This window comes from Heptranchias perlo, chromosome 22 (genome assembly GCF_035084215.1).
Source record: "Heptranchias perlo isolate sHepPer1 chromosome 22, sHepPer1.hap1, whole genome shotgun sequence".
Taxonomy (NCBI): Eukaryota; Metazoa; Chordata; class Chondrichthyes; order Hexanchiformes; family Hexanchidae; genus Heptranchias; species Heptranchias perlo.
Genome location: NC_090346.1, coordinates 50,073,076 through 50,096,566, shown reverse-complemented (window position 1 = coordinate 50,096,566; position 23,491 = coordinate 50,073,076). Strand labels below are relative to the sequence as shown.

Here is a 23,491-nt window from a genome sequence, read left to right as displayed (position 1 = left end):
TTTACATTTCTGCTCAGAGCCACTTCTGCAGATGCCATCATGTTCCTCCTCCCAACAATGATCATTGTTTGCTTAAATTGCAAAAATACAATAACTTCAGACAAAAACACAAGTTTGAACTTTTGTCTGGGTTGCAATATTATCCTTAAATGTTTAATCAATGCAAGATATGTCCCTAAGCACACTACTCTTGGGGACTGGTTTCTCTAATTATTTCTGTCCCCATGAGTTCAAATGTGAACTGAGGTAAGAAAAATACATTTTAAGAATAGAAAATGAGAACTCTATCCTCTTGAACAATTTGTCAAACCACCAACAATGTGCCCTACATTCAACAAATCTTAACTCAAAGACTGGGACACACAGTAACTGATCTTCCATTTATTAAGAATGTGCCAAGTTCCGAGTCTGTTCCCACCCACTGCAGTGAACTCACTAACACCTTGTAAACTGTTCCAGGACAGCAAGACGAAGGGCGGCAAGATCAACTAGGAGCCAGTTAACACCTTGAGACAGTGCTTAGCAGATTCAACTGCAAGCTTCACCACATCTCATCCTGTGTGACTGACACTTTCCTCAGGAAGCACAGGGCCCTACTAGCAAGCTCGAGTTTCAAGCTGTGAGACTATCTTAGCTGTTCTTCAAAAAAAAAGTCCACAAGAAGTTTCAACCGGCAGTGTATCAAATGATACATAAACAGGAAATATCTCACTCAATATGTCTCATTCCCTTGCAGAGCTCCTTGTGCTGAACATCAAGCTTTTTATTTGGGGGGAGAAGGGGGGGCAGAATATCATGGCAGACGTCTTATATTACAAGGCTAAATCTAAAAACAGCCCCAAATGACCAAGATGGGCTTCCCCAGAAACACTTCTTATCTCAACCTTTCACATACTAGACTGCACTGAAGAAGCCAAGGTACATGAGCTAAGAGACATTCTAACCTCCAAAGTAAGGAGACCCCTTTGCTTGCCAAGATCATATATAAGATTGCAACAGATACAACCACAATCCAAATGACCCCATATAAGCCTAGCAAAAACTTGGGGTCTCATAATTTAATGTTGATGGAGTCAACCTGAGTATCCCAACCAGACTGCACCCGTCATCTCAAATTGCCCAGATATGGTACGCTGCTCCTCAGAACCTGTTTTAGTTCTTCTCTAAACGTGTGCACTTTGAGTTTCCTAGTTTTGTTATTTACTTTTTCCTTTCTGAATTAGTCCAAACTCATTGAAGATATCCCCTCTCTAGTTGGACTGGGGACAACCTTATGCTTCCATGGCTCCCGTGTGACACCACAACAACAATAATCCAGCACCTTTCTCCCTCTCTCCATAACATCCAACTCATCTCTATGTATTGACCTACATTTAAATGATGACGGTCATACAACAGGAACACTGATGCAGGCTTTGCACACAAAAATAAAATCAGTCAAGATGAAAAGCACCACTGCTCCATTACCATCATTTCACTCTCCAACAATAGATGGTTCATTAATAAATTAGACATAAAATAGTTTTCCTTTGACAAGCAGGAAAAATAGCTCAATAAATTAAGACGTTCCACTGCATGTCCCTTAACTCATGCAGTGCAGGAGACTGCAGATTTGGTGTGAACCTCTTTGGTTAAGCAAGAAACAGACACCAATTTGCATCAAACACATTTTCTAAATGAGTTTATTTTAAATTTAAGTCTTTCACCAATTTAAACCCTTAAACAGGGGGGCCCCCAGCCCGGGTACCACCGGGGATGGCCACCCCTCCAAATCAGCCCAGGTACCACCGGGCACAGCTCCCCCCCCCCCCCCGCCAAACCAGCCAGCCCGGGTACCACCAGGCACAGCCCCCCCCCGCCAAACCAGCCAGCCCGGGTACCACCGGGCACAGCTGCCCCCCAGCCACCAACGGGCACAGCACCCCCGAGGTACCACTAAGTCACACTCGGGTTTAATTGGTGTGTTTCACATGCCCGTTCCAAGGATCTCCTGAACATTACCCGCATTTCGCAAATCTGCCAATGGGACAAACATTCCTGGCACCGCTCCCAGCCCAGCCCCAGCGGGGTGCTGCACCGCCCACGACCCAGCCCCCCCCCCGGTTAAGTGCGGGTGACTCTGCTGCTCTCCTACCTGGTCCGCTCCGTAGCTGCTGGCGATCTGGCAGAAATCCTCCAGACGGATCAGCCCTTCCCCTGCCAGGTCAAACATGTCGAACACCACCCGCAGCCTTTCCCGCTCCCCCGGCTCAAACCCCGGGGTCGCGTCCCCCTCCGGCCCCGGAGGCTGTAACTCTATCCCCGGGGTCGCGTCCTCCTCCGGCCCCGGAGGCTGTAACTCTATCCCCGGGGTCGCGTCCCCCTCCGGCCCCGGAGGCTGTAACTCTATCCCCGGGGTCGCGTCCCCCTCCGGCCCCGGAGGCTGTAACTCTATCCCCGGGGTCGCGTCCTCCTCCGGCCCCGGAGGCTGTAACTCTATCCCCGGGGTCGCGTCCTCCTCCGGCCCCGGAGGCTGTAACTCTATCCCCGGGGTCGCGTCGCCCTCCGGCCCCGGAGGCTGTAACTCTATCCCCGGGGTCGCGTCCCCCTCCGGCCCCGGAGGCTGTAACTCTATCCCCGGGGTCGCGTCGCCCTCCGGCCCCGGAGGCTGTAACTCTATCCCCGGGGTCGCGTCCTCCTCCGGCCCCGGAGGCTGTAACTCTATCCCCGGGGTCGCGTCCCCCTCCGGCCCCGGGGCAGGCTCCATGCCCAGCTGGTGTCGGCTCTCCGATCCCCGTTCACTGGGGGTCGATCCGCTCCATTCCCGCAGCGGTCTGCGGGCTCTCACTCCGCCTGGGCCCTCACTCCCAGACCCCGGTCTCCCTCACTCTCCGCTCCCGGGCCTCGGCCCCTTCACTCTGCCCACTCGCTGTCTCGCCCTCCGGCCTCGCACTCTCCCGCTGCCCCCGGCCCCGGTTCCCTCACACGGTTCCCCGGCAGCTCGGCGCCGCCATCATTCCGATCAGCGATGACGTTATCCGTCCCCCATCGAGCCCGCGCGGCCCTGGAGACGCTCCATAGCAACCGCGCGCGGCCGGCGGCGCTTCCGCCAACTGCAGCAGAGCATGCGCGCCGCCGCCAGGCCGGCTGGGCCACTGCAGCGCGCGCCCCACTCCCACCAAAACATGCAACGGGGAGGGGGGGGGGGAGAGGCACACTCCCCACCACAAAATGCAACGGGGAGGGGGGGAGAGGCACACTCCCCACCACAAAATGCAACGGGGAGGGGGGGAGAGGCACACTCCCCACCACAAAATGCAACGGGGGGGGGGGGGGGGGAGAGGCACACTCCCCACCACAAAATGCAACGGGGAGGGGGGGAGAGGCACACTCCCCACCACAAAATGCAACGGGGGGGGGGGGGGGGAGAGGCACACTCCCCACCACAAAATGCAACGGGGAGGGGGGGAGAGGCACACTCCCCACCACAAAATGCAACGGGGAGGGGGGGGAGAGGCACACTCCCCACCACAAAATGCAACGGGGAGGGGGGGGAGAGGCACACTCCCCACCACAAAATGCAACGGGGAGGGGGGGAGAGGCACACTCCCCACCACAAAATGCAACGGGGGGGGAGAGGCACACTCCCCACCACAAAATGCAACGGGGGGGGGGGGGGGGGAGAGGCACACTCCCCACCACAAAATGCAACGGGGAGGGGGGGGAGAGGCACACTCCCCACCACAAAATGCAACGGGGAGGGGGGGAGAGGCACACTCCCCACCACAAAATGCAACGGGGAGGGGGGGGGAGAGGCACACTCCCCACCACAAAATGCAACGGGGAGGGGGGGGGAGAGGCACACTCCCCACCACAAAATGCAACGGGGAGGGGGGGGAGAGGCACACTCCCCACCACAAAATGCAACGGGGAGGGGGGGGAGAGGCACACTCCCCACCACAAAATGCAACGGGGGGGGGGGGGGAGAGGCACACTCCCCACCACAAAATGCAACGGGGGGGGGGGGGGGGGAGAGGCACACTCCCCACCACAAAATGCAACGGGGGGGGGGGGGGGGAGAGGCACACTCCCCACCACAAAATGCAACGGGGGGGGGGGGAGAGGCACACTCCCCACCACAAAATGCAACGGGGTGGGGGCACACTCTCTCACCACAAAATGCAACCGGGGGGGGGGGCACACTCCCCACCACAAAATGCAACCGGGGGGGGGGCACACTCCCCACCACAAAATGCAACCGGGGGGGGGGGCACACTCCCCACCACAAAATGCAACGGGGGGGGGGCACACTCCCCACCACAAAATGCAACGGCGGGGGGGGGGGGGAGAGGCACACTCCCCACCACAAAATGCAACGGGGAGGGGGGGGGGAGAGGCACACTCCCCACCACAAAATGCAACGGGGAGGGGAGGGGGGGCACACTCTCCCACCAAAAAATGTAACGGGGGGGGCACACTCTCCCACCACAAAATGCAACGGGGAGGGGGGGGGGGGAAGAGGCACACTCCCCACCACAAAATGCAACGGGGAGGGGCACACTCCCCACCACAAAATGCAACGGGGAGGGGCACACTCCCCACCACAAAATGCAACGGGGAGGGGGGGGGGCACACTCTCCTACCAAAAAATGCAACGGGGTGGGGCACACACTCCCGCCACAAAATGCAACGGGAGGTGGAGAGGGGGGGCACACTCTCCCACCACAAAATGCAACGGGAGGTGGAGAGGGGGGGCACACTCTCCCACCACAAAATGCAACGGGAGGTGGAGAGGGAGGGGCACACTCTCCCACCACAAAATGCAACGGGAGGTGGAGAGGGGGGGCACACTCTCCCACCACAAAATGCAACGGGAGGTGGAGAGGGGGGGCACACTCTCCCACCACAAAATGCAACGGGAGGTGGAGAGGGGGGGGGGCACACTCTCCCACCACAAAATGCAACGGGGAGGGGGGAGGGGAGGAGTCACTCTCCCACCAAAAAAAATGCAACGTGCACATGGTACAAGGAGCATAGAATGCCTAAGTACAGACTCCTTGAACATTGCCCACTTCTGATCTTCTCCCAACATGGAGATTCCCAGGTGCATTTAATGTGAATACCGACAAATCCTGCCTAGATTTCCAAGTCTTCGTTGCATTCTAGTACTGCAATTATCCCACCTGATACGCCAATCTAAGTGTGCAGTTTTGCTACTAATTTCTAAAACAAAACGATTGAGGTTTTTGCTCCATAAATCAACTAGAACCTACATCACATTGGCAGAAAAAGGAAATAGTCACCAGCACACATGGGCACAACACGCACGCCTATGTGCAGAATCACAGCATTCCCAGGCCTCACTGCTCTTCCTTATAATAGTAATGGGATTGGACATGTAGTTGCACTCCAAATCCAGTATAATACCAGCATAAGACATGTCGCCCAAGCCTCACCCATTCCCAGATCATTCTTTACCTGCATCTCCTGTATTACCAACAGCGGTATATGGAAAATGAAGTCGTTAAATTAAAGGCAATTCATGGCCACAGCTCCAGAGACCAATGTCCGGGCTTCCAAGTCCCCCGCGCATTAACCCCCTGGGCTCAGAGCTGCGAGACGCCTATTGGTGGGGTTAATTTCAAAGGGAATGGTCCCCCGAAAGTTTACCTTTGGTTGGAGCTGATGGACAGATTAACAGTGATCCGAAATCAGGGAGGCAGGGAGGGAGTGGGGAAAGTCAAAGTATTTACCAACTCGCACACACGTCTTTTACACGTGTCCCAGCACTTGCTGCACCTGCTGGATAGAAATCATAGAAAGGTTACAGCACGGAGGGAGGCCATTCGGCCCATAGTTGAAGGATTCGCCGTCCTCAATCCTAGAGCTGACGAACAGAACAAACTACGATAAAAGTAGCCAAACATTCACCTGCAACAATGCCATAGTATCACTGAGAAGGGTGGTGTGGTTGTCAAGAGCAGGAATGAGAGTTAGGCCACCCTCTCCTCCTTTAATTGGTTAACTGGAGCGGTCCCACCCTCGGGAGAGGGCGAGGGGAAGCTCCTACTTTCCTTGGTTGAGAAACGAGTGGTTATATTTTTCTTTCATTCTCATTGGTTTCGTTGGGGAGGGCAAGACTTGGCTGGGAGGAGAGTGGATGATCTACTCTCTCCTCCTTTCATTGGTTGAGAAAGGGGGTCTAACTTTTCCCTTCATTGGTTGTGCCGGAGGACAGCCAAACCTCTCTCCTTTCATTGGTTTAATTGGGCTGGGAGGGGAGCTGTCCACATGCTCTCTTCTTTCATTGGCTTGATCGGAGAAATTCATCCGCTTCATCCTGGATCACAATGTCTTCACCTTCGATAACCAGTTCTTTACCCAAACACACGGAACAGCCATGGGGACCAAATTCGCACCCCAATACGCCAACATTTTCATGCACAAGTTCGAGCAGGACTTCTTCACTGCACAAGACCTCCAACCAACACTATACACCAGATACATCGACGACATTTTCTTTCTATGGACCCATGGCAAGGAATCACTAAAGAGACTACACGATAACATCAACAAGTTCCATCCCACCATCAAGCTCACCATGGACTACTCCTCAGAATCAGTTTCTTTCTTGGACACACGAATCTCCATCAAAGACGGGCACCTCAGCACCTCACTCTACCGCAAGCCCACGGACAACCTCACGATGCTCCACTTTTCCAGCTTCCACCCTAACCACGTCAAAGAGGCCATCCCCTATGGACAGGCCCTGCGAATACACAGGGTCTGCTCAGACGAGGAGGAACGCGATGGACACCTACAGACGCTGAAAGACGCCCTAGTAAGAACGGGATATGACGCTCGACTCATCGATCGACAGTTCCAACGGGCCACAGCAAAAAATCGCTTAGACCTCCTCAGGAGACTAACACGGGACGCAACCAACAGAGTACCCTTTGTCGTCCAGTACTTCCCCGGAGCGGAGAAACTATGCCATGTTCTCCGCAGCCTTCAACATGTCATCAATGAGGACAAACACCTCGCTATGGCCATCCCCACACCTCCACTACTCGCCTTTAAACAGCCACCCAACCTCAAACAGACCATCGTTCGCAGCAAATTACCTAGCTTTCAAGAGAACAGCGTCCACGACACCACACAACCCTGCCACGGTAACCTCTGCAAGACATGCCAGATCATTGACACAGATACCACCATCACACGAGAGGACACCACCCACCAGGTGCATGGTTCATACTCCTGTGACTCGGCCAACGTTGTCTACCTCATACGTTGCAGGAAAGGATGCCCCAGAGCATGGTACATTGGCGAGACCATGCAGACGCTGCGACAACGGATGAACGGACACCGCGCAACAATCGCCAAACAGGAGGGTTCCCTCCCAGTCGGGGAACACTTCAGCAGTCATGGACATTCATCCACCGACCTTCGGGTAAGCGTACTCCAAGGCGGCCTTCGAGACACACGACAACGCAAAATCGTCGAGCAGAAATTGATAGCCAAGTTCCGCACCCATGAGGACGGCCTCAACCGGGATCTTGGGTTCATGTCACGCTACACGTTACCCCACCAGCGAACAAATGTTATCTGTTTTTAATATAATGGGTCATTTGCTGGCTTTCTCTGCCTTCCGGATGTTTCTGCCTCTCTCTGTTTTTTTTCCTGTTCGTTTTTTTGTTGAATGTGTATTCGGGGGTTCTGCAGGTGACACCTCTCTGTCTGAACACGGTGATTGCCTTGGCAACGGGCAGTTGCAGGGGCATTCTGTAAACACCATGTATTGTTCTATATGTATAAATGCGTAGGCTTCAAGGAGCTCCTGAACATTTACCTGAGGAAGGAGGAAGCCTCCGAAAGCTTGTGAATTTAAAATAAAATTGCTGGACTATAACTTGGTGTTGTAAAATTGTTTACAATTGTCAACCCCAGTCCATCACCGGCATCTCCACATCTTGATCGGAGAAAGCCTACCCTCTCCTTTCGTTTGTTGAGTTAGAAGAGCGATTCTCACAGCTTACCTCTCATTGCCCCTGCTGGGAATAGAGTTACACACACGTCTCTGGGAGGCATTGCTTTTTTGTGCAACACCCTGTCCATTTGCTTCTTCCCATGAGATTCCAAACTCTGTGTGAGACAACAATTTACACATACCTCTTCCAATCTGCTTATAATGGTCTCCTCTACATTGGGGAGACCAAGTATAAGTTAGGTGAGCACTTTGTGGAACATTAATGTTCTGTCCACAACCATAACCCTTGTCTTCCCGTGGCTTGTCACTTCATTACTCCTTCCTATTCCAATCTTTCTATCTTTGGCATTCCACACTGCTCTGACCAAGCTCAGCACACGCATCAGAAATATTGTCTCAGCATTTTTGTCCTTGGCACTTTTCAGCCCTCTAGTGTGAACATCAATCAACAGCTTCAGTTCTCAGCCCTCTGATTCTTCTATCCACATACCATCATTTTCCCTTTTATTTTGGAGGCATGTCAATTGTCACTGTCACTTGGATAAACTGTCACTTGGAAAGGCATGGTTTAATCAGGGATAGTCAGCATGGATTTGTTCAGGGAAGGTCATGCCTTACAAATCTGATTGAATTCTTTGAGGAAGTGACAAGGAGGATTGATGAGGGTAGTGCAGTGGATGTGATCTACACGGATTTTAGTAAGGCATTTGACAAGGTCCCACGTAGCAGACTGGTCAGAAAGGTAAAAGCCCATGGGATACAGGGAAATGTGGCGAATTGGATGCAAAATTGGCTCAGTAACAGGAAACAAAGGGTAAAAGTCAATGGATGTCTGCGAATGGAAATCCGTTTCCAGTGGTGTGCGACAGGGCCCAGTGTTGGGTCCTTGCTGTTTGTGGTATATATTAATGATTTGGACTAGAATGTGGGGGGCATGATTGGCAAATTTGCAGACAACACAAAAATTGGCCGTGTAGTTGATCGTGAAGAGGATAGCTGTAGACTCCAAGAAGATATCAATGGGTTGGTGGAGTGGGCAGAAAAGTGGCAAGTGGAGTTCAACCCGGAGAAGTGTAAGGTAATGCACTTAGGGAGGGCAAACAGTAAAAGGGAATACACAGTAAATGGGAATGTATTGAGATGGGTAGAGAAAGTGATGGACCTTGGAGTGCATGTGCACAGGTCCCAGAAGGTGGCAGTAGAGGTAGATAAGGTTGTGAAGAAGGCATACGGAATGCTCTCCATTATTAGCCGAGGTATAGAATACAAAAGCAGGGATGTAATGATGGAACTGTATAAAATGCTGATAAGGCCACAGCTGGAGTATTAGAACATAAGAACATAAGAAATTGGAGCAGGAGTAGGCCAATCGGCCCCTCGAGCCTGCTCCGCCATTCAATAAGATCATGGCTGATCTGATCCCAACCACAAATCTAAAGAACACAAGAAGTCGGAGCAGGACCCGGCCACATAGCCCCTGGGCCCTCTCCGCCACCCACAGGGCATTGACCGATCCGAACTCAGCTTCATGTCCAATTTCCTGCCCGCTCCCCATAACCCCTAATTCCCTTTACTTCTAGGAAACTGTCTATTTCTGTTTTAAATTTATCTAATGATGTAGCTTCCACAGCTTCCTGGGGCAGCAAATTCCACAGACCTACCACCCTCTGAGTGAAGAAGTTTCTCCTCATCTCAGTTTTGAAAGAGCAGCCCCTTATTCTAAGATTATGCCCCCTAGTTCTAGTTTCACCCATCTTTGGGAACATCCTTACCGCATCCACCCGATCAAGACCCTTCACAATCTTATATGTTTCAATAAGATCGCCTCTCATTCTTCTGAACTCCAATGAGTAGAGTCCCAATCTACTCAACCTCTCCTCATATGTCCGCCCCCTCATCCCCGGGATTAACCGAGTGAACCTTCTTTGTACTGCCTCGAGAGCAAGTATGTCTTTTCTTAAGTATGGAGACCAAAACTGTATGCAGTATTCCAGGTGCGGTCTCACCAATACCTTATATAACTGCAGCAATACCTCCTTGTTTTTATATTCTATCCCCCTAGCAATAAAAGCCAACATTCCGTTGGCTTTCTTGATCACCTGCTGCACCTGCATACCAACTTTTTGATTTTCTTGCACTAGGACCCCCAGATCCCTTTGTACTGCAGTACTTTCCAGTCTCTCGCCATTAAGAAAATAACTTGCTCTCTGATTTTTCCTGCCAAAGTGCATAACCTCACATTTTCCAATATTATATTGCATCTGCCAAATCTCCGCCCACTCACCCAGCCTGTCTATATCCCCTTGCAGGTTTTTTATGTCCTCCTCACTCTCTACTTTCCCTCCCATCTTTGTATCATCTGCAAATTTTGATATGTTGCACTCGGTCCCCTCCTCCAAATCGTTAATATAGATTGTAAAGAGTTGGGGACCCAGCACCGACCCCTGTGGAACACCACTGGTTACTGGTTGCCAGTCCGAAAATGAACCATTTATCCCAACTCTCTGCTTCCTGTTTGATAACCAATCCTCCACCCATGACAGAATATTACCCCCAATCCCGTGATTTTTTATCTTAAGTAATAATCTTTTATGTGGCACCTTGTCGAATGCCTTCTGGAAGTCTAAATACACTACGTCCACTGGTTCCCCTTTATCCACCCTATACGTTATATCCTCGAAGAACTCAAGCAAATTTGTCAGACATGACTTCCCCTTCATAAAGCCATGCTGACTTTGTCCTATTAAATTATGCTTATCTAAATGTTCCGTTACTGTCTCCTTAATAATAGACTCCAAAATTTTACCCACCACAGATGTTAAGCTAACTGGCCTATAATTTCCAGCCTTCTGCCTACTACCCTTTTTAAATAACGGTGTTACATTAGCAGTTTTCCAATCTGCCGGGACCTCTCCTGAGTCCAGGGAATTTTGGAAAACTATCACCAAAGCATCCACAATCCCTACTGCCACTTCCCTCAAGACCCTAGGATGGAAGCCATCAGGTCCAGGGGATTTATCCGCCTTGAGTCCCATTATTTTACTGAGTACCATCTCTTGAGTGATTTTAATCGTATTTAGCTCCTCCCCCCCGAGAGTCCCCTGTTTGTCCAGTGTTGGGATATTCTTAGTGTCCTCTACTGTAAAGACTGAAACAAAATATTTGTTCAGCATTTTTGCCATCTCCATGTTTCCCACCATTAATTTCCCGGTCTCATCCTCTAAGGGACCTATGTTTGCCTTAGCCACCCTTTTTCTTTTTATATAACTATAGAAACTCTTGCTATCTGTTTTTATATTTTTTGCTAATTTCTTTTCATAATCTAACTTCCCTTTCTTAATCAATCCTTTAGTTACTTTTTGCTGTCTTTTGAAGAATTCCCAATCTTCTATCCTCCCACTAAGTTTGGCTACCTTATATGTCCTTGTTTTTAGTCGGATACTATCCTTGATTTCTTTACTTAGCCACGGGTGGCTGTCATTTCTTTTACACCCTTTTTTCCTCAGTGGAATATATTTATTTTGAAAGTTGTAAAATAACTCCCTAAATGAACACCACTGCTCATGTACCGTCTTACCCTTTAATCTATTTTCCCAGTCCACTTTAATCAATTCCGCTCTCATACCATCATAGTCTCCTTTATTCAAGCTCAGTACGCTTGTTTGAGAATCAACCTTCTCACCCTCTAATTGGATATGGAATTCAACCATGTTGTGGTCGCTCGTTCCAAGGGGATCCTTAACTAGGACATTATTAATTAATCCTGACTCATTACACAGGACCAGGTCCAAGGTTGCCTGCCCCCTTGTAGGATCAGTTACATACTGCTCAAGAAATCCATCCCTGATGCACTCAATGAACTCGTCCTCAAGGCTGCTCTGCCCAATTTGATTTGTCCAGTTAATTGTGCGCAGTTCTGGTCACCACATTACAGGAAGGACGTAATTGCTCTGGAGAGAGTGCAGAGAAGATTTAGAAGAATGTTGCCAGGGCTTGAAAATTGCAGCTACGAGGAGAGATTGGATAGGCTGGGTTGTTTTCCTTGGAGCAGAGGAGGCTGAGGGGAGACTTGATTGAGGTTTGCAAAATTATGAGGGGCCCAGATAGAGTAGACAGGAAGTACCTGTTTCCCCTAGCGGGGAGTTCAAGAACTAGAGGACATAGATTTAAGCTGATTGGTGGAAGGATTAGAGGAGACATGAGGAAAAACTTTTTTACCCAGAGGGTGGTGGGTGTATGGAATTCGCTGCCCGAATTGGTGGTAGAGGCAGGGACCCTCAACTCTTTTAAAAATTAGCTGGACCTGCACCTAAAGTAAGCTGCAGGGCTACGGACCAGGTGCTGGAAGGTGGGATTAGAATGGGCACCTGGTTGTTCTTCGAGCCGGAGCGGACACGATGGGCCAAATGGCCCCTCTCTGCTGTATCCTTTCTATGGTTCTAAGGTTTGACTCACCTTTGTTTGCCTGACTAAGATGGCCTTTATATAGTTTACATCTTTTTACACCTCTTTGCTGCATTTTAAAATCTGATTAAAAGCTATTGAACCTATTAGCTGCATCTTTGTGAAAGCAGTTATGTATCTGTATTGCAGATCTACCAATTTTCCTGAACTCTGTTTTATTTTGATGAGTTTTAGCTGAAGGATCTCGACCAAAACTAACTTGTCTTTCTCTTTCAGATGCTGACTGACCTGCTGTGCATTTTCAAACTTTATTTCAGATTTCCAGAATTGATGTTTGCTTTCTCTTTACCTCCTTATTGCATTGACTTGGCTGAGGGTAAAGTTGCACTCTCCACTTCTCAATTTAGTCATCGACAGGGGTCAATCTAAATCTTTAATATCCCCACAGGGAAGGAAGTTCATACTGAATTTCCCTCCTGTGATTGACAGGAACTTGACTGGACCCTTCCCCCAATCATTGGCTTAGCTGGTGTTGGGGAAGGAGGGAGGGGCGATTACATTCTCCTCTTATTAACTGCTGGGGATGGATCTGCACTTTCACCAGTCATTGGCTCAGCTCTCGATCGGCTTATATTCTTCTCTCAGTGGCTCTGCCTAGAACAGGATGATCTTCTTTTCCTCCCATTGACAATGCTGAAGAGTTTATAATCTCTCAGTGGCTTGAAGCAGAGCTGTATTCTGTTTTTCTCACCTTATCACATCCCTGGGGCATCCCAAAGTACTTTACAATGAAGGGATTGTTTTTGAAGTGCACTGTTTGTTCCATGGGTAAATGCACAAGGTTCCATAAACATTTTATATTTATGTAGCGCCTGTAACATAGAAAAACATCCCAAGACACTTCTTAAACACGTAATCAGAAAAGAAACAAATGAATAGCCAGATAATGTATTTTTAGTGGTGTTGATTGAGCAGAACTCCCTGTTCATCTTCAAATGGTGCCATGGGAATTTAACATCCAGCTGAATTGGTACATGAAGCCTCAGTTTAACATCACATCCAAAAGAGAGCACCTCCAGTAACACAGCATTCCCTCAGCACCGCACTGAAGCCTGGGTTCTGTGTTCAAGTTCTGGAGTGAGGCTTGTACCCACAATTCAGAGTGAGAGTGTTATCAACTGAGCCAAGCTGACTACCCGATGATGTGACATCAAAGCTGTTCCAGGTATCTGGGTAATGGACCTTGCTGCAGTACCTGATCTTGAGAACAGTGGGTTTTGATCAGACAAAGAACAGTCATGGCAGTGCGATCAAGTATAATTTGTGAATGTGATTGGTCATCTTTGGTGGAATGCAATTGGTTATTTTCTGCTTTGGTTATCTCACCAATTAGAAAGCAGAAAAAGGCACTTAACAAACAAGAGGGAAAACATTTCAGACACTCCACAAACACCAAAAGAATCATGAAAACATTGCAGAGCCCACATGGAGAAATATGTTCCTTTTATTGGCTGGTGGCTAGAGTTGGCATAGAATCACACAGGATGCTCCAGTTGATTGATTATGATAAATGTCGGCAGTGAGTCATGGTTGTTTACTGAGTGGATGCCAACTAGAAGGGAAGTTACCCCTGGGTGCTGTCAGGCTCCAAAGTGGCAGGTTGCTCAAGAGCCACTTTGATGGCAGGCCTGGATCAGGTCCCTGTCCACCCCCTCCAACAATGGGATGGTGCACAATTTTTTTCTATATATGACAAGGACCGAATACTTTTTTGTTTCCAGTGTGTATCCTGTTACTAACCACCATGTGTAGCGTATATTACATTAGTATGGAAACCCTTCACAGTATTGACCCAATCCCTTTGGAAACTCTCAACATCCAACTCAACCGGGTTTACAGCTTGGCAGATTTTTGCAGGAGCGCCTGCATTACTGACATGTTATTGGCTCCGGTGAGCCAATGTCCACCATCTATCACAAGACATGTGCCGGTCACGTACGATGCTGCTGGGCTCACGAGGTACAGCACACCATGGGCTATTTCTGTCTTTGCTCCCAATCGTTGCAACGGAATCAATTTATAGTGGTCTGCCATAGCCGTTGCCAAACCACCTGGGGGGGGAGGGGGAAGAGACAGAACAAGCATTAGGAAAAGAAGGTCCTTTGCACATATACATGATCTGCCTACTGTGTGATGCATCTTCGACCCATCGACGGGCCTCATTATCTAAAAGCACTATGCTCAGCAGAGATACACAGTCCCTTACCCAATTTCCGAAACCCCTCAGTCCCAGATATGGGGCCTGGTGCCAGACTGTTAATGCGAATGTTGTCAGGTCCCCATTCTACTGCTAGGTGCTTTGTCATTGCATCTGTAAGGCAGATGGCAGTGAGATATAGTCAGCAAACATAATGATATTTTTAAAAAATCAGTCACAAAACAACAGGTACTGTACCGACTCCACAGGGAAACAGTATAAGTTGCCTCTTGCAACTGGTTACTCTTCTAGTGTTCTTAGTGCATGAGGAGGAATCATTATGTTCATCAGAGGAGGAGCGGATGGCTTGGTCTCAGGCCTCAGTTGATCATGGTCCAAGCCATACACCGAGAGGCTGGGGGGGGTGGGGGGAGGCACCCCATACTGGCAGCTGAGGAAGAGGTGAACAACACCAGCTCCAGCAAACTCTCCTCCCACTTTTCCCCTTGCTTACTGAGGATAAGCCTGGCCTCTGCTCAAGGGTTGTAAACAATCATCATTTTGTGTGCAGTGCTGATGGCTCTGTCATCATGCAAATCATTTCAATTTACCAACATGTTATAGATTGAGCTCAGAGACTCCAGTGCATCAAATCTGGATGGAGGAATGGGAGTTACACTTGTAGTTACCCAGGTGCCAAGTTATTGAGTTTGACTGTGCTGTCAGAGGAAGATCCCCAAGTGGGAGTGAGGGACCTCCCTGTGGGGGTACAGTTAAGAAGTTAGCCAGTGCCCTCTGTCATGCACCCCCTAAGGTGCTTTAACATTGGCACTTGTTCAGTTTGGATTAAAGAGCACCAGCTTCCCCTTATCCCAACGACAGAATCGTAAACCAGTGCCAACCTGAAAGCTCATATGGTGACTCAATAGGACTCACCACCAGAGGGCTGGTGTATGTGGGCATCTGCAGTGTCAAATGCAGAACTCCACCAGTCTTACGAAAACAAAAAAAACACTGCAGCATTGAAACAAAGGCAGAAAATGCTGGAAGTACACACTAGCAGAAGAAAGACAGGTATAACCTTTCATCAGAACTGAAAATGGAGAGCAGTCTTGCGCCTTCAGTGAAGACTTGCAGCTGCAGATCAGCGTAATGCCACGTACACACCCACCCAGACTGGACATTCCAGCTTGAAGAGAAAGGAATCTGACTATGTTTTCAAATCCCTCCATGGCCTCCCCCCTCCCCATCTCTGTAACCTCGTCCAGCCCTTCAACCCTCCAAGTTCTCTGTATTCCTTCAATTCTGGCCTCTTGCGCATCCCCAATTCCTTTGCCCCACCATTGGCGGCCGTGCCTTCAGTTGCCTCGGCCCTAACTCTGAAATTCCCTCCCTAAACCTCTCCGCCTCTCTCTCCTCCTTTAATACCCTCCTTAAAACTACTTCTTTGACCAAGCACCTGTCCTAATATCTTCTTATGTGGCTCAGCGTCAAACTTTTGTCTGATAACGCTCCTGTGAAGTGTCTTGGGACCTTTTACTACATTAAAGGCGCTATATAAATGCAAGTTTTTGTTGTTGACTACAGGGATAGAGGTATTTTCTTCTGTGGGTTTAGCCTTCCAAATCCCGCCACAATTAAAGTGCAGAGGTTCACTTGCCAGCCCTGCCCTGATCAGGTTGAATCCAAAGTGGGCATTGTTTACATTGGCATTTCCAATAGGAAGACGGAGTTCAGATCAATGGGACTGTTCAATACCTGCAGTACAAACTTACCTATGGCAGCCTTGGCAGAGCCAGCGTGGACCTGCAGGATCTGCCCTCTATAGCTCAGTGTCGCTGTGATGTTCACAATAACTCCTCCATGGTCCTAGGTTAACAGCAAATGTTACTAACTCCACATATAACATTCCACAGACTCTGTACTTTCACAATTAAATTCCATCTCACTTTCACTAGCAGTTTTTAGTTAACATCAAGTTTGATAAATTAAAAGGTTATGAATTTGTCTCATTTCCCACAAATCATCCTCATCTCTTAGTGAGATTGCAAATTTAGTAGAAATTCGTGTGGAATTTTGAGCTGTGCAAAATAGGAACTGATTTGAGACCAACCAACTCAGTTCACCTCGGAACTCTCGGTCAGAAAAGATACGCATTCCATGTGTCTGGATGACTTTCTAACATAGGTCCTAGAGATGAGATGGATGGAGGTTATTTTTAACACAATGGAGGACAGATGACTTTTTTACCTCCTTTTTCACCAATTTTCTCCCAGTGCCCCGTCCACTCCTGAAGCTGTTGACCTTTTTGCTAGATGGCATCAGGTACTTCCTTTAAGTGACTGTTCTTTACCTATGAGCCTGGATGGTGAGTGTCGGATAGGCCACTTGATAGAAAGGGGCATTGCAGGCTGATCTAGTCCTCGCCCAAAGTCCACCTCTCTGAATTGTACGTCATGAGCAAGAACCCTGGCCAATTTCCCTCTCAGGTTCAGGTGTGCGAGGTCAATTGTAGCACCCCATATCACCGCCCTCAACTCAGCACAGAGCAGTAATCAAACCTGGGATCTTCCTGGTCTGTATGGTGCAGCTGATTACTGACTTACCAGCTGAGAACCCCAAGGAGAGGTTTTAAATCAACATCAGAGAGACAAGAGATGATCACCTCTCTGACCGGGATGGGAGATTGCGTCCCACCCTGTCAGCTGGAGGCTCACGCCATTGGTTTCTCTCCTTTTCAGGCCACCCAATCAGACAAAAAAATTCCAGCTCATCCACCAGTGCAAATGAGACTCACCTTCAGCCACCTCTGGTACAGGATCTTGCTGGTGTTGAAGGTTCCGATCGTGTCGATCTCCAGGACAGTTTTGAAAGCATTGAACGACAAGCCACTGGCAGGACACAGGAAGTTGCCTGCAGCACCTGGGTAAGGAGAGGAGGAACTTTACAAATGAAAAAAGGGCTTCACAGCAGGATTGGGTTTCAGCAAACTTTTCTGTGCACTGCATGGTTCCAAGTTTAACATTTAGAGCAGTGGTGTACATGAACTAAAATCAATAGAGATGGGGTCGAGCAACCTGCGGGTCATCGGGGGCACGGCGCCCTGCGGGTCATCGGGGGCACGGCGCCCTGCAGCCCTGTTAAGTTAACGAGAAAGATGAACGCAGACTTACTGTTAACCAAGATGTCAATTTTCCCAAATTCCCGCAGTGTCTCCTCCACAGCAGTAACGATGGTCACAGGCTGCCTAACATCCACCGACACCGGGAAACAGCGCTGTCCAGTGGCTGCTGTGAGTTTCTTAGCGGACTGGATTAAAATAAAAGATACTGGTTACTGCAGAATGCCACACATAGGGCCTTCAAATTCAATGCTCCCTCCTTCTGGATGGAGTGGATATCAATGTGGAAGAAGTTATAGGATATTGTGGCTTTGTAGAATCAATGCTCTCACCAGTAAGTGTGTGGAGTGTTTCATTACACACTAATGGAAACAACTCAGCTTGGCCACTTCTTTCCCCGACGAGCAAGGGAGTAAGAATTCATATAATCTGGAGGGATTTATGCCTTGATTGGAGCCGAGGGACCGCTGAACTTCTACTGTCTACTGAACTCCTAATGCCTTATAATTCTGCTTTAGAATTGTGAAATAACTTCTTCCTTTACAGTCCTGGGACAGTATCATTCTGCAGTGATGTCACAACAACTGTCAATCAGAGTCCCTGCACCTGTCATCCATTTCACTGAGGTTACAGCACGTAATCGAATTATCAGAGACTGTCCTTTAATCTCACGGGTCAGGTAAACCTCCAAGCCATAGGAACAGGAGGAGGCCACTCAGCTCCTCGGGCCTGTGGTGAGATTCAATTAGATCATGGCTCATCATTTACCCACCTTTGCTCCATATCCCCTGATACTCTTACCCAACAAAAATCTATTGATCTCAGTCTTGAAAGCTCCAATTGACCAGCCCAGCATCCACAGCTTTCTGGGGGAGAGAGTTCCAGATTTCTATTACCTTGTGTGTGAAAAAGTGCTTCCTGATTTCACCCCTGAATGGCCTAGCTCTAATTTCAACATGAAGCCCTCTTGTTCTGGATTCCCCCACCAATGGCAGTGGTTTCTCTTTATCTACCCTATCGAATTCTTTTATCATTTTAAACACCTCGATGAGATCTCCCCTCACCGTCACTCGCACAGCTCAGGAGCGCACTCTAATCACAGAATGAATTGCAGCCCAAAAGATTTCAGTGGGATCATATAAAACTAATTAAGAGTGCTCAGGAAAGAAAGGCGCATCACTAGCAAACACAGCTATGTGGCACTCACACAGACCGGTGACAGTCAGGGATCAACGGAAAACAAAACTGAACATACTGGATCCTGCAGAATTAATTTTCTTCCCATTTTAATATTTTGTGTCTTTTAGGATAAACATTAAGGTGATCGGGAATGCAAGCACATCAGTTTGGGGATTAATGTCACAGCAGCTTAACTTTATTTAAAACAGAATACTTAAAGAGAAAGACATTTGTGAGATTAATAACTGATTAGAACCTACTGGAACAGTGTGAGAGATGAAATGGGGGGGGGGGTCTTAGAGATTACCCAGGCAAAGCCAGCAAACTGAAGAAAATGAAGGGAACAGTGATGTTACAAACATTGGGATGAGGTGTTATTTTGTGGATTAAAATCTCCAGTGATGACACCGTAACTCAATGGGAAAATACAGTGAGGCTAAAGAGTGAGCTACTGTGCAGACCCACTGCCCAATACAGCTCCATTACCAGCAAAACCCAGCACCAATCCAAATCAAATCATCCATTGCCAACTGAGTGGCTCTGATGGATCAGTAAATGCACGGGGTAGTTATACTACTTCACAGTGTTTTTTTTTAAATTATCAAGGCAAAGCCCTGCTTACTTACTGCTTGCACTCGCTCCAAGCTTCTGCTCGCAATAACAGTCTGACATCTATGTCTGTAATAGAACAATCATTAAAAAACTCTTTACAGACCAGAAGGGTCAAAAGTTGATGTGCCCAGTTTGTGTTGATCTCAGCTGGTGGGGGGTGTGGGGGGGAATTGAAAACACAATTGGCCTCGGATCCCCTGGGCTGGGGGGAGAAATCAGTCAGGATTACGGCTCGATCGCTCTCCAGACACTCCTGTTGGAAGGTGAGCTGGGAACAGCATAGGGCTGTGGTGCCCACCTCCCCCATGGAGAATAGCCAGGTGCCTGACCGGAGTGTGGAACCGGACCGTGGGTAAATGACCATTAGGAAAACTGGATAGGAAAGTGAATTTTCTTTTAAAAAAAAAATCACATCAGCCCATGGCTGGCTGCATAGCAAGCAAGGCCCCATCATCCAGATATTCCCCCCCCCCCCGTCAGTGTCTTGATTGAGCTGTCTGGGAATCTCGGGCTGTGGGAAAGAACCTCAACCCAACAAGCTGTCTCACATGGCTCAGCCCTGATCTCGGAGTCGCAGCAAGAGCTGTCACTCCGCTATAGATCAGCCATGATCAAATTGAATGGCAGAACAGGCTCAAGGGGCTGAATGGCCTCCTCCTGTTCCTATCCATAGCAAAGTGGCACTTGTACACCCAGTGCCGCGCTATGCTAAACAAACAAATCAATTCTTACCACAACTTACACCAGCTCCAGTGGCGTCATGAAGCTTTAGTCAAGTACATACATCTGCCCGTAATGCAACTGCTGCCCTACCTCATCAGAATCTCTGCAATTCGGAATCCAATGCCAGACCCTCCTCCTGTGATAAATGCCACCTTGTCCCTGTTCACGAGAGACAGCAGGTTAACAGCAGTAATTGTTTTCTTCAAATCAGGATAGCAACATAACATCTCTCAACACAATGGTCCAGCAGTGCACAATGGAAACCCCTCACAGGGCAAAGACAAATCTCGGAGGAACCCTGATCCCAGGAACATTTGCAGGAATGCAGGAATTTTAAATCAGAACTCACACTCAATTGCCCCAAATTACACATTTGAATATCCTTATTTACACCATCTACTTTATATATAAAATAAAACTACTTACTTTAGGATATCAGGGTTGAAAATATAGGAATAGTTCAATAAACAGTCGTCAGTATCCACATCCTCGGGGATGTTGTCAGTCCCAGGCATGCTTAGGAATGGACTTAATCTCTATCCCTGTATGGAGCGTCTCACCCACAGAGTAGCTGCAGGTCTCTTTCTCAGTCCAGTCACACAGCTGAGACACGACCACTGGGTGCAGTTCTGGAAACAGGGACCCTCACAGACCCTGGGTCAGGACCCTGGGACAGGGCACCTCACAGACCCTGGGATAGGAACCTGGGACAGGGCCCCTCACAGACGATGGGATAGAGCCCTCACAGACCCTGGGTACAGACCCTGGGACAGGGCCCCTCACAGACGATGGGATAGAGCCCTCACAGACCCTGGGTCAGGACCCTGAGGCAGGGCCCCTCACAGACCCTGGGTACAGAACCTGGGACAGGGCCCCTCACAGACCCTGGGTACAGAACCTGGGACAGGGCCCCTCACAGACCCTGGGTACAGACCCTGGGACAGGGCCCCTCACAGACCCTGGGACAGGGCCCCTCACAGACCCTGGGTACAGACCCTGGGACAGGGCCCCTCACAGACCCTGGGTACAGACCCTGGGACAGGGCCCCTTACAGACCCTGGGACAGGGCCCCTCACAGACCCTGGGTACAGACCCTGGGACAGGGCCCCTCACAGACCCTGGGACAGGGCCCCTCACAGACCCTGGGTACAGACCCTGGGACAGGGCCCCTCACAGACCCTGGGTACAGACCCTGGGACAGGGCCCCTTACAGACCCTGGGACAGGGCCCCTCACAGACCCTGGGTACAGACCCTGGGACAGGGCCCCTCACAGACCCTGGGTGCGATTACTCGGAACTGACTGAACTTTGAAAAAGCAGCAACACAGCACTGAGCATGCGCTGGCGGCGCAGGGCATCCCGGGAGCCGCAGGCTGGGGTCGGATCCGAACTACACTTCCCAGAATGCCGTCTGTTGAAGGGCGATGCGGGCCGCGGGGTGTCCGGCCGCGGGCCGCGGGGTGTCCGGTATCGGGCCGCGGGCCGCGGAGTGTCCGGTATCGGGCCGCGGGCCGCGGGGTGTCCGGTATCGGGCCGCGGGGTGTCCGGTATCGGGCCGCGGGGTGTCCGGCCGCGGGCCGCGGGGTGTCCGGTATCGGGCCGCGGGCCGCGGGGTGTCCGGTATCGGGCCGCGGGGTGTCCGGTATCGGGCCGCGGGCCGCGGGGTGTCCGGTATCGGGCCGCGGGCCGCGGGGTGTCCGGTATCGGGCCGCGGGTACCGGCTGTTGAACGCTTTACCGCTTATAATGCGGAAGCTTCCGCTTAACATCGAGTTATCCGGCGGCTCGCGTGCTGTGTCGGGCCTCTCTCACAGATGGTAATGGAGGGACGAGTGGGCGAGGGGCAGGATGGCCCCAGACACTGAAATATCACATTCATCTCTTAAGGTTCCCCACCACTCCGATCCTTTGCTGGGGTTCTGCAGACACGTCCTGATACCTGATGCAAGTGGCTTTTCACAAAGTGTGGGCCCAGACACTGAGCGTTGGCGGGATATTCAGCTGTAGCGGGCAGCACAGTGCAGACAATCCCGTCTTGCTCAGTGTCTAGACACTGCACTTTTCAGGAGGAGGTCACTGAATAGCAATCAGGAGTTGAAATTGTGACTGATTTCTCAGACTGATACTAATACTCCCTCAGTACTGCATTGGAGCGTCAGCCTACACTATGGAATGGGATTTGAATTCACAACCGTCTGACTCACGGGCAAGAGTGCCACTGAACCGCGGCTAACACCACAATTTAAGTTTGGTTCTTAGCAAACAGAATTGCATGTGAATTACAACCTTTCTTGTTGATGTGTAGATATGGCAACTCCCAACTCCAGTCATTCTGCATAAGTGTGCTTCTGAGTTAGGCCAGTCTCAGGAAATAACAGTGAAGTTTCACCCACTGTCTTGCAGTTCTTAGATCGAAAGGAAGTATCACTGAATTGATGTATCATAGAATGGTACAACACAGGAGGAGGCCATTCGGCCCATCGTGCTTGTGCCTGCTCTTTAAAAAAGCTCTCTAATTAGTCCCATTCCCCTGCTCTTTCCCCATAGCCCTGTAAACTTTTCTCTTTAAAGTATTTATCCAATTCCTTTTTGTAGTTACTATTGAATCTGCTTCCACTGCCCTTTCAGGCAGTGCAATCCAGACCATTACAACTCGCTGTGTAAAAAAATGTATCTTCATGTCACCTCTGGCTCTTTTGCTGATCACTTTAAATCTGTGTCCTCTGGTTACCACTGCCACTGCCACTAGAAACAGTTTCTCCCTGTATTTCTCTGTCAAACCCATGCATGATTTTGAACTCCTCTATCAAATCTCCCCTTAACCTTCTCTGCTCTAAGGCAAACAACCCCAGCTTCTCATCCCTGGCACCATTCCAGTAAATCTCTTCTGCACCCTCTCTAATGCCTCGACATCCTTCCTAAAGTGAGCTGCCCAGAATTGAACACAATACTCCAGCTGAAGCCGAACCAGTGTTTTATAACGGTTTAACATAACTTCCTTGCCTATGTACTCTATGCCTCTATTAATAAATTGTAAACAATTTTACAACACCAAGTTATAGTCCAGCAATTTTATTTTAAATTCACAAGCTTTCGGAGGCTTCCTCCTTCCTCAGGTTCAACCCCAGTCCATCACCGGCATCTCCACATCATGGCTACCATCTATTAATAAAGCCTAAGATCCCATATGTTTTTTAACAGCCTTCTCAACTTGCTCTGCCACCTTCAAAGATTTGTGCATGTGAACCCCCAGGTCTCTCTGTTCCTGCACCCCCTTTAAAATTGTA

The 23,491-nt window shown here is 49.4% G+C and overlaps 2 protein-coding genes across 3 annotated transcripts in view; both read right to left on the bottom strand.

Annotated features, from left to right (window-relative positions):
• Positions 1–3,011, bottom strand: part of rab11fip3 (RAB11 family interacting protein 3 (class II)) — a 91,767-nt gene extending 88,756 nt beyond the window's left edge. Inside the window, exon 1 of one of the 2 annotated variants that reach the window (XM_068003614.1) lies at positions 2,135–3,011. In XM_068003614.1, coding sequence (XP_067859715.1) covers positions 2,135–2,746 — 612 coding nt within the window. In that variant the 5' untranslated portion in view covers positions 2,747–3,011. The remainder of the gene's footprint in view (positions 1–2,134) is intronic. The other variant, XM_068003616.1, reaches the window with a different exon arrangement.
• A 10,848-nt stretch (positions 3,012–13,859) lies between these two features.
• decr2 (2,4-dienoyl CoA reductase 2, peroxisomal) lies at positions 13,860–21,856 on the bottom strand. Its single transcript, XM_068003612.1, has 8 exons — positions 20,632–21,856; positions 20,296–20,364; positions 19,497–19,548; positions 17,744–17,879; positions 17,368–17,492; positions 16,346–16,439; positions 14,640–14,744; positions 13,860–14,484 (listed from the first exon to the last, which is right to left on the bottom strand). Exons 1-8 carry the CDS (start codon positions 20,718–20,720, stop codon positions 14,267–14,269), a joined length of 888 nt encoding a protein of 295 aa, XP_067859713.1. The 5' UTR covers positions 20,721–21,856; the 3' UTR covers positions 13,860–14,266.
• Between the last annotated feature and the right edge of the window lie 1,635 nt (positions 21,857–23,491).

Coding starts and splice junctions, on each gene's coding strand:
- decr2 (XM_068003612.1), bottom strand. CDS start 20,720: ATGCCTGGGACTGACAACATCCCCGAGGATGTGGATACTGACGACTGT. Junction 20,365..20,631: donor TTCAACCCTGATATCCTAAA/GTAAGTAGTTTT, acceptor TCTCGTGAACAG/GGACAAGGTGGCATTTATCA. Junction 14,745..16,345: donor CTCTGCCAAGGCTGCCATAG/GTAAGTTTGTAC, acceptor TCTGCCTTACAG/ATGCAATGACAAAGCACCTA.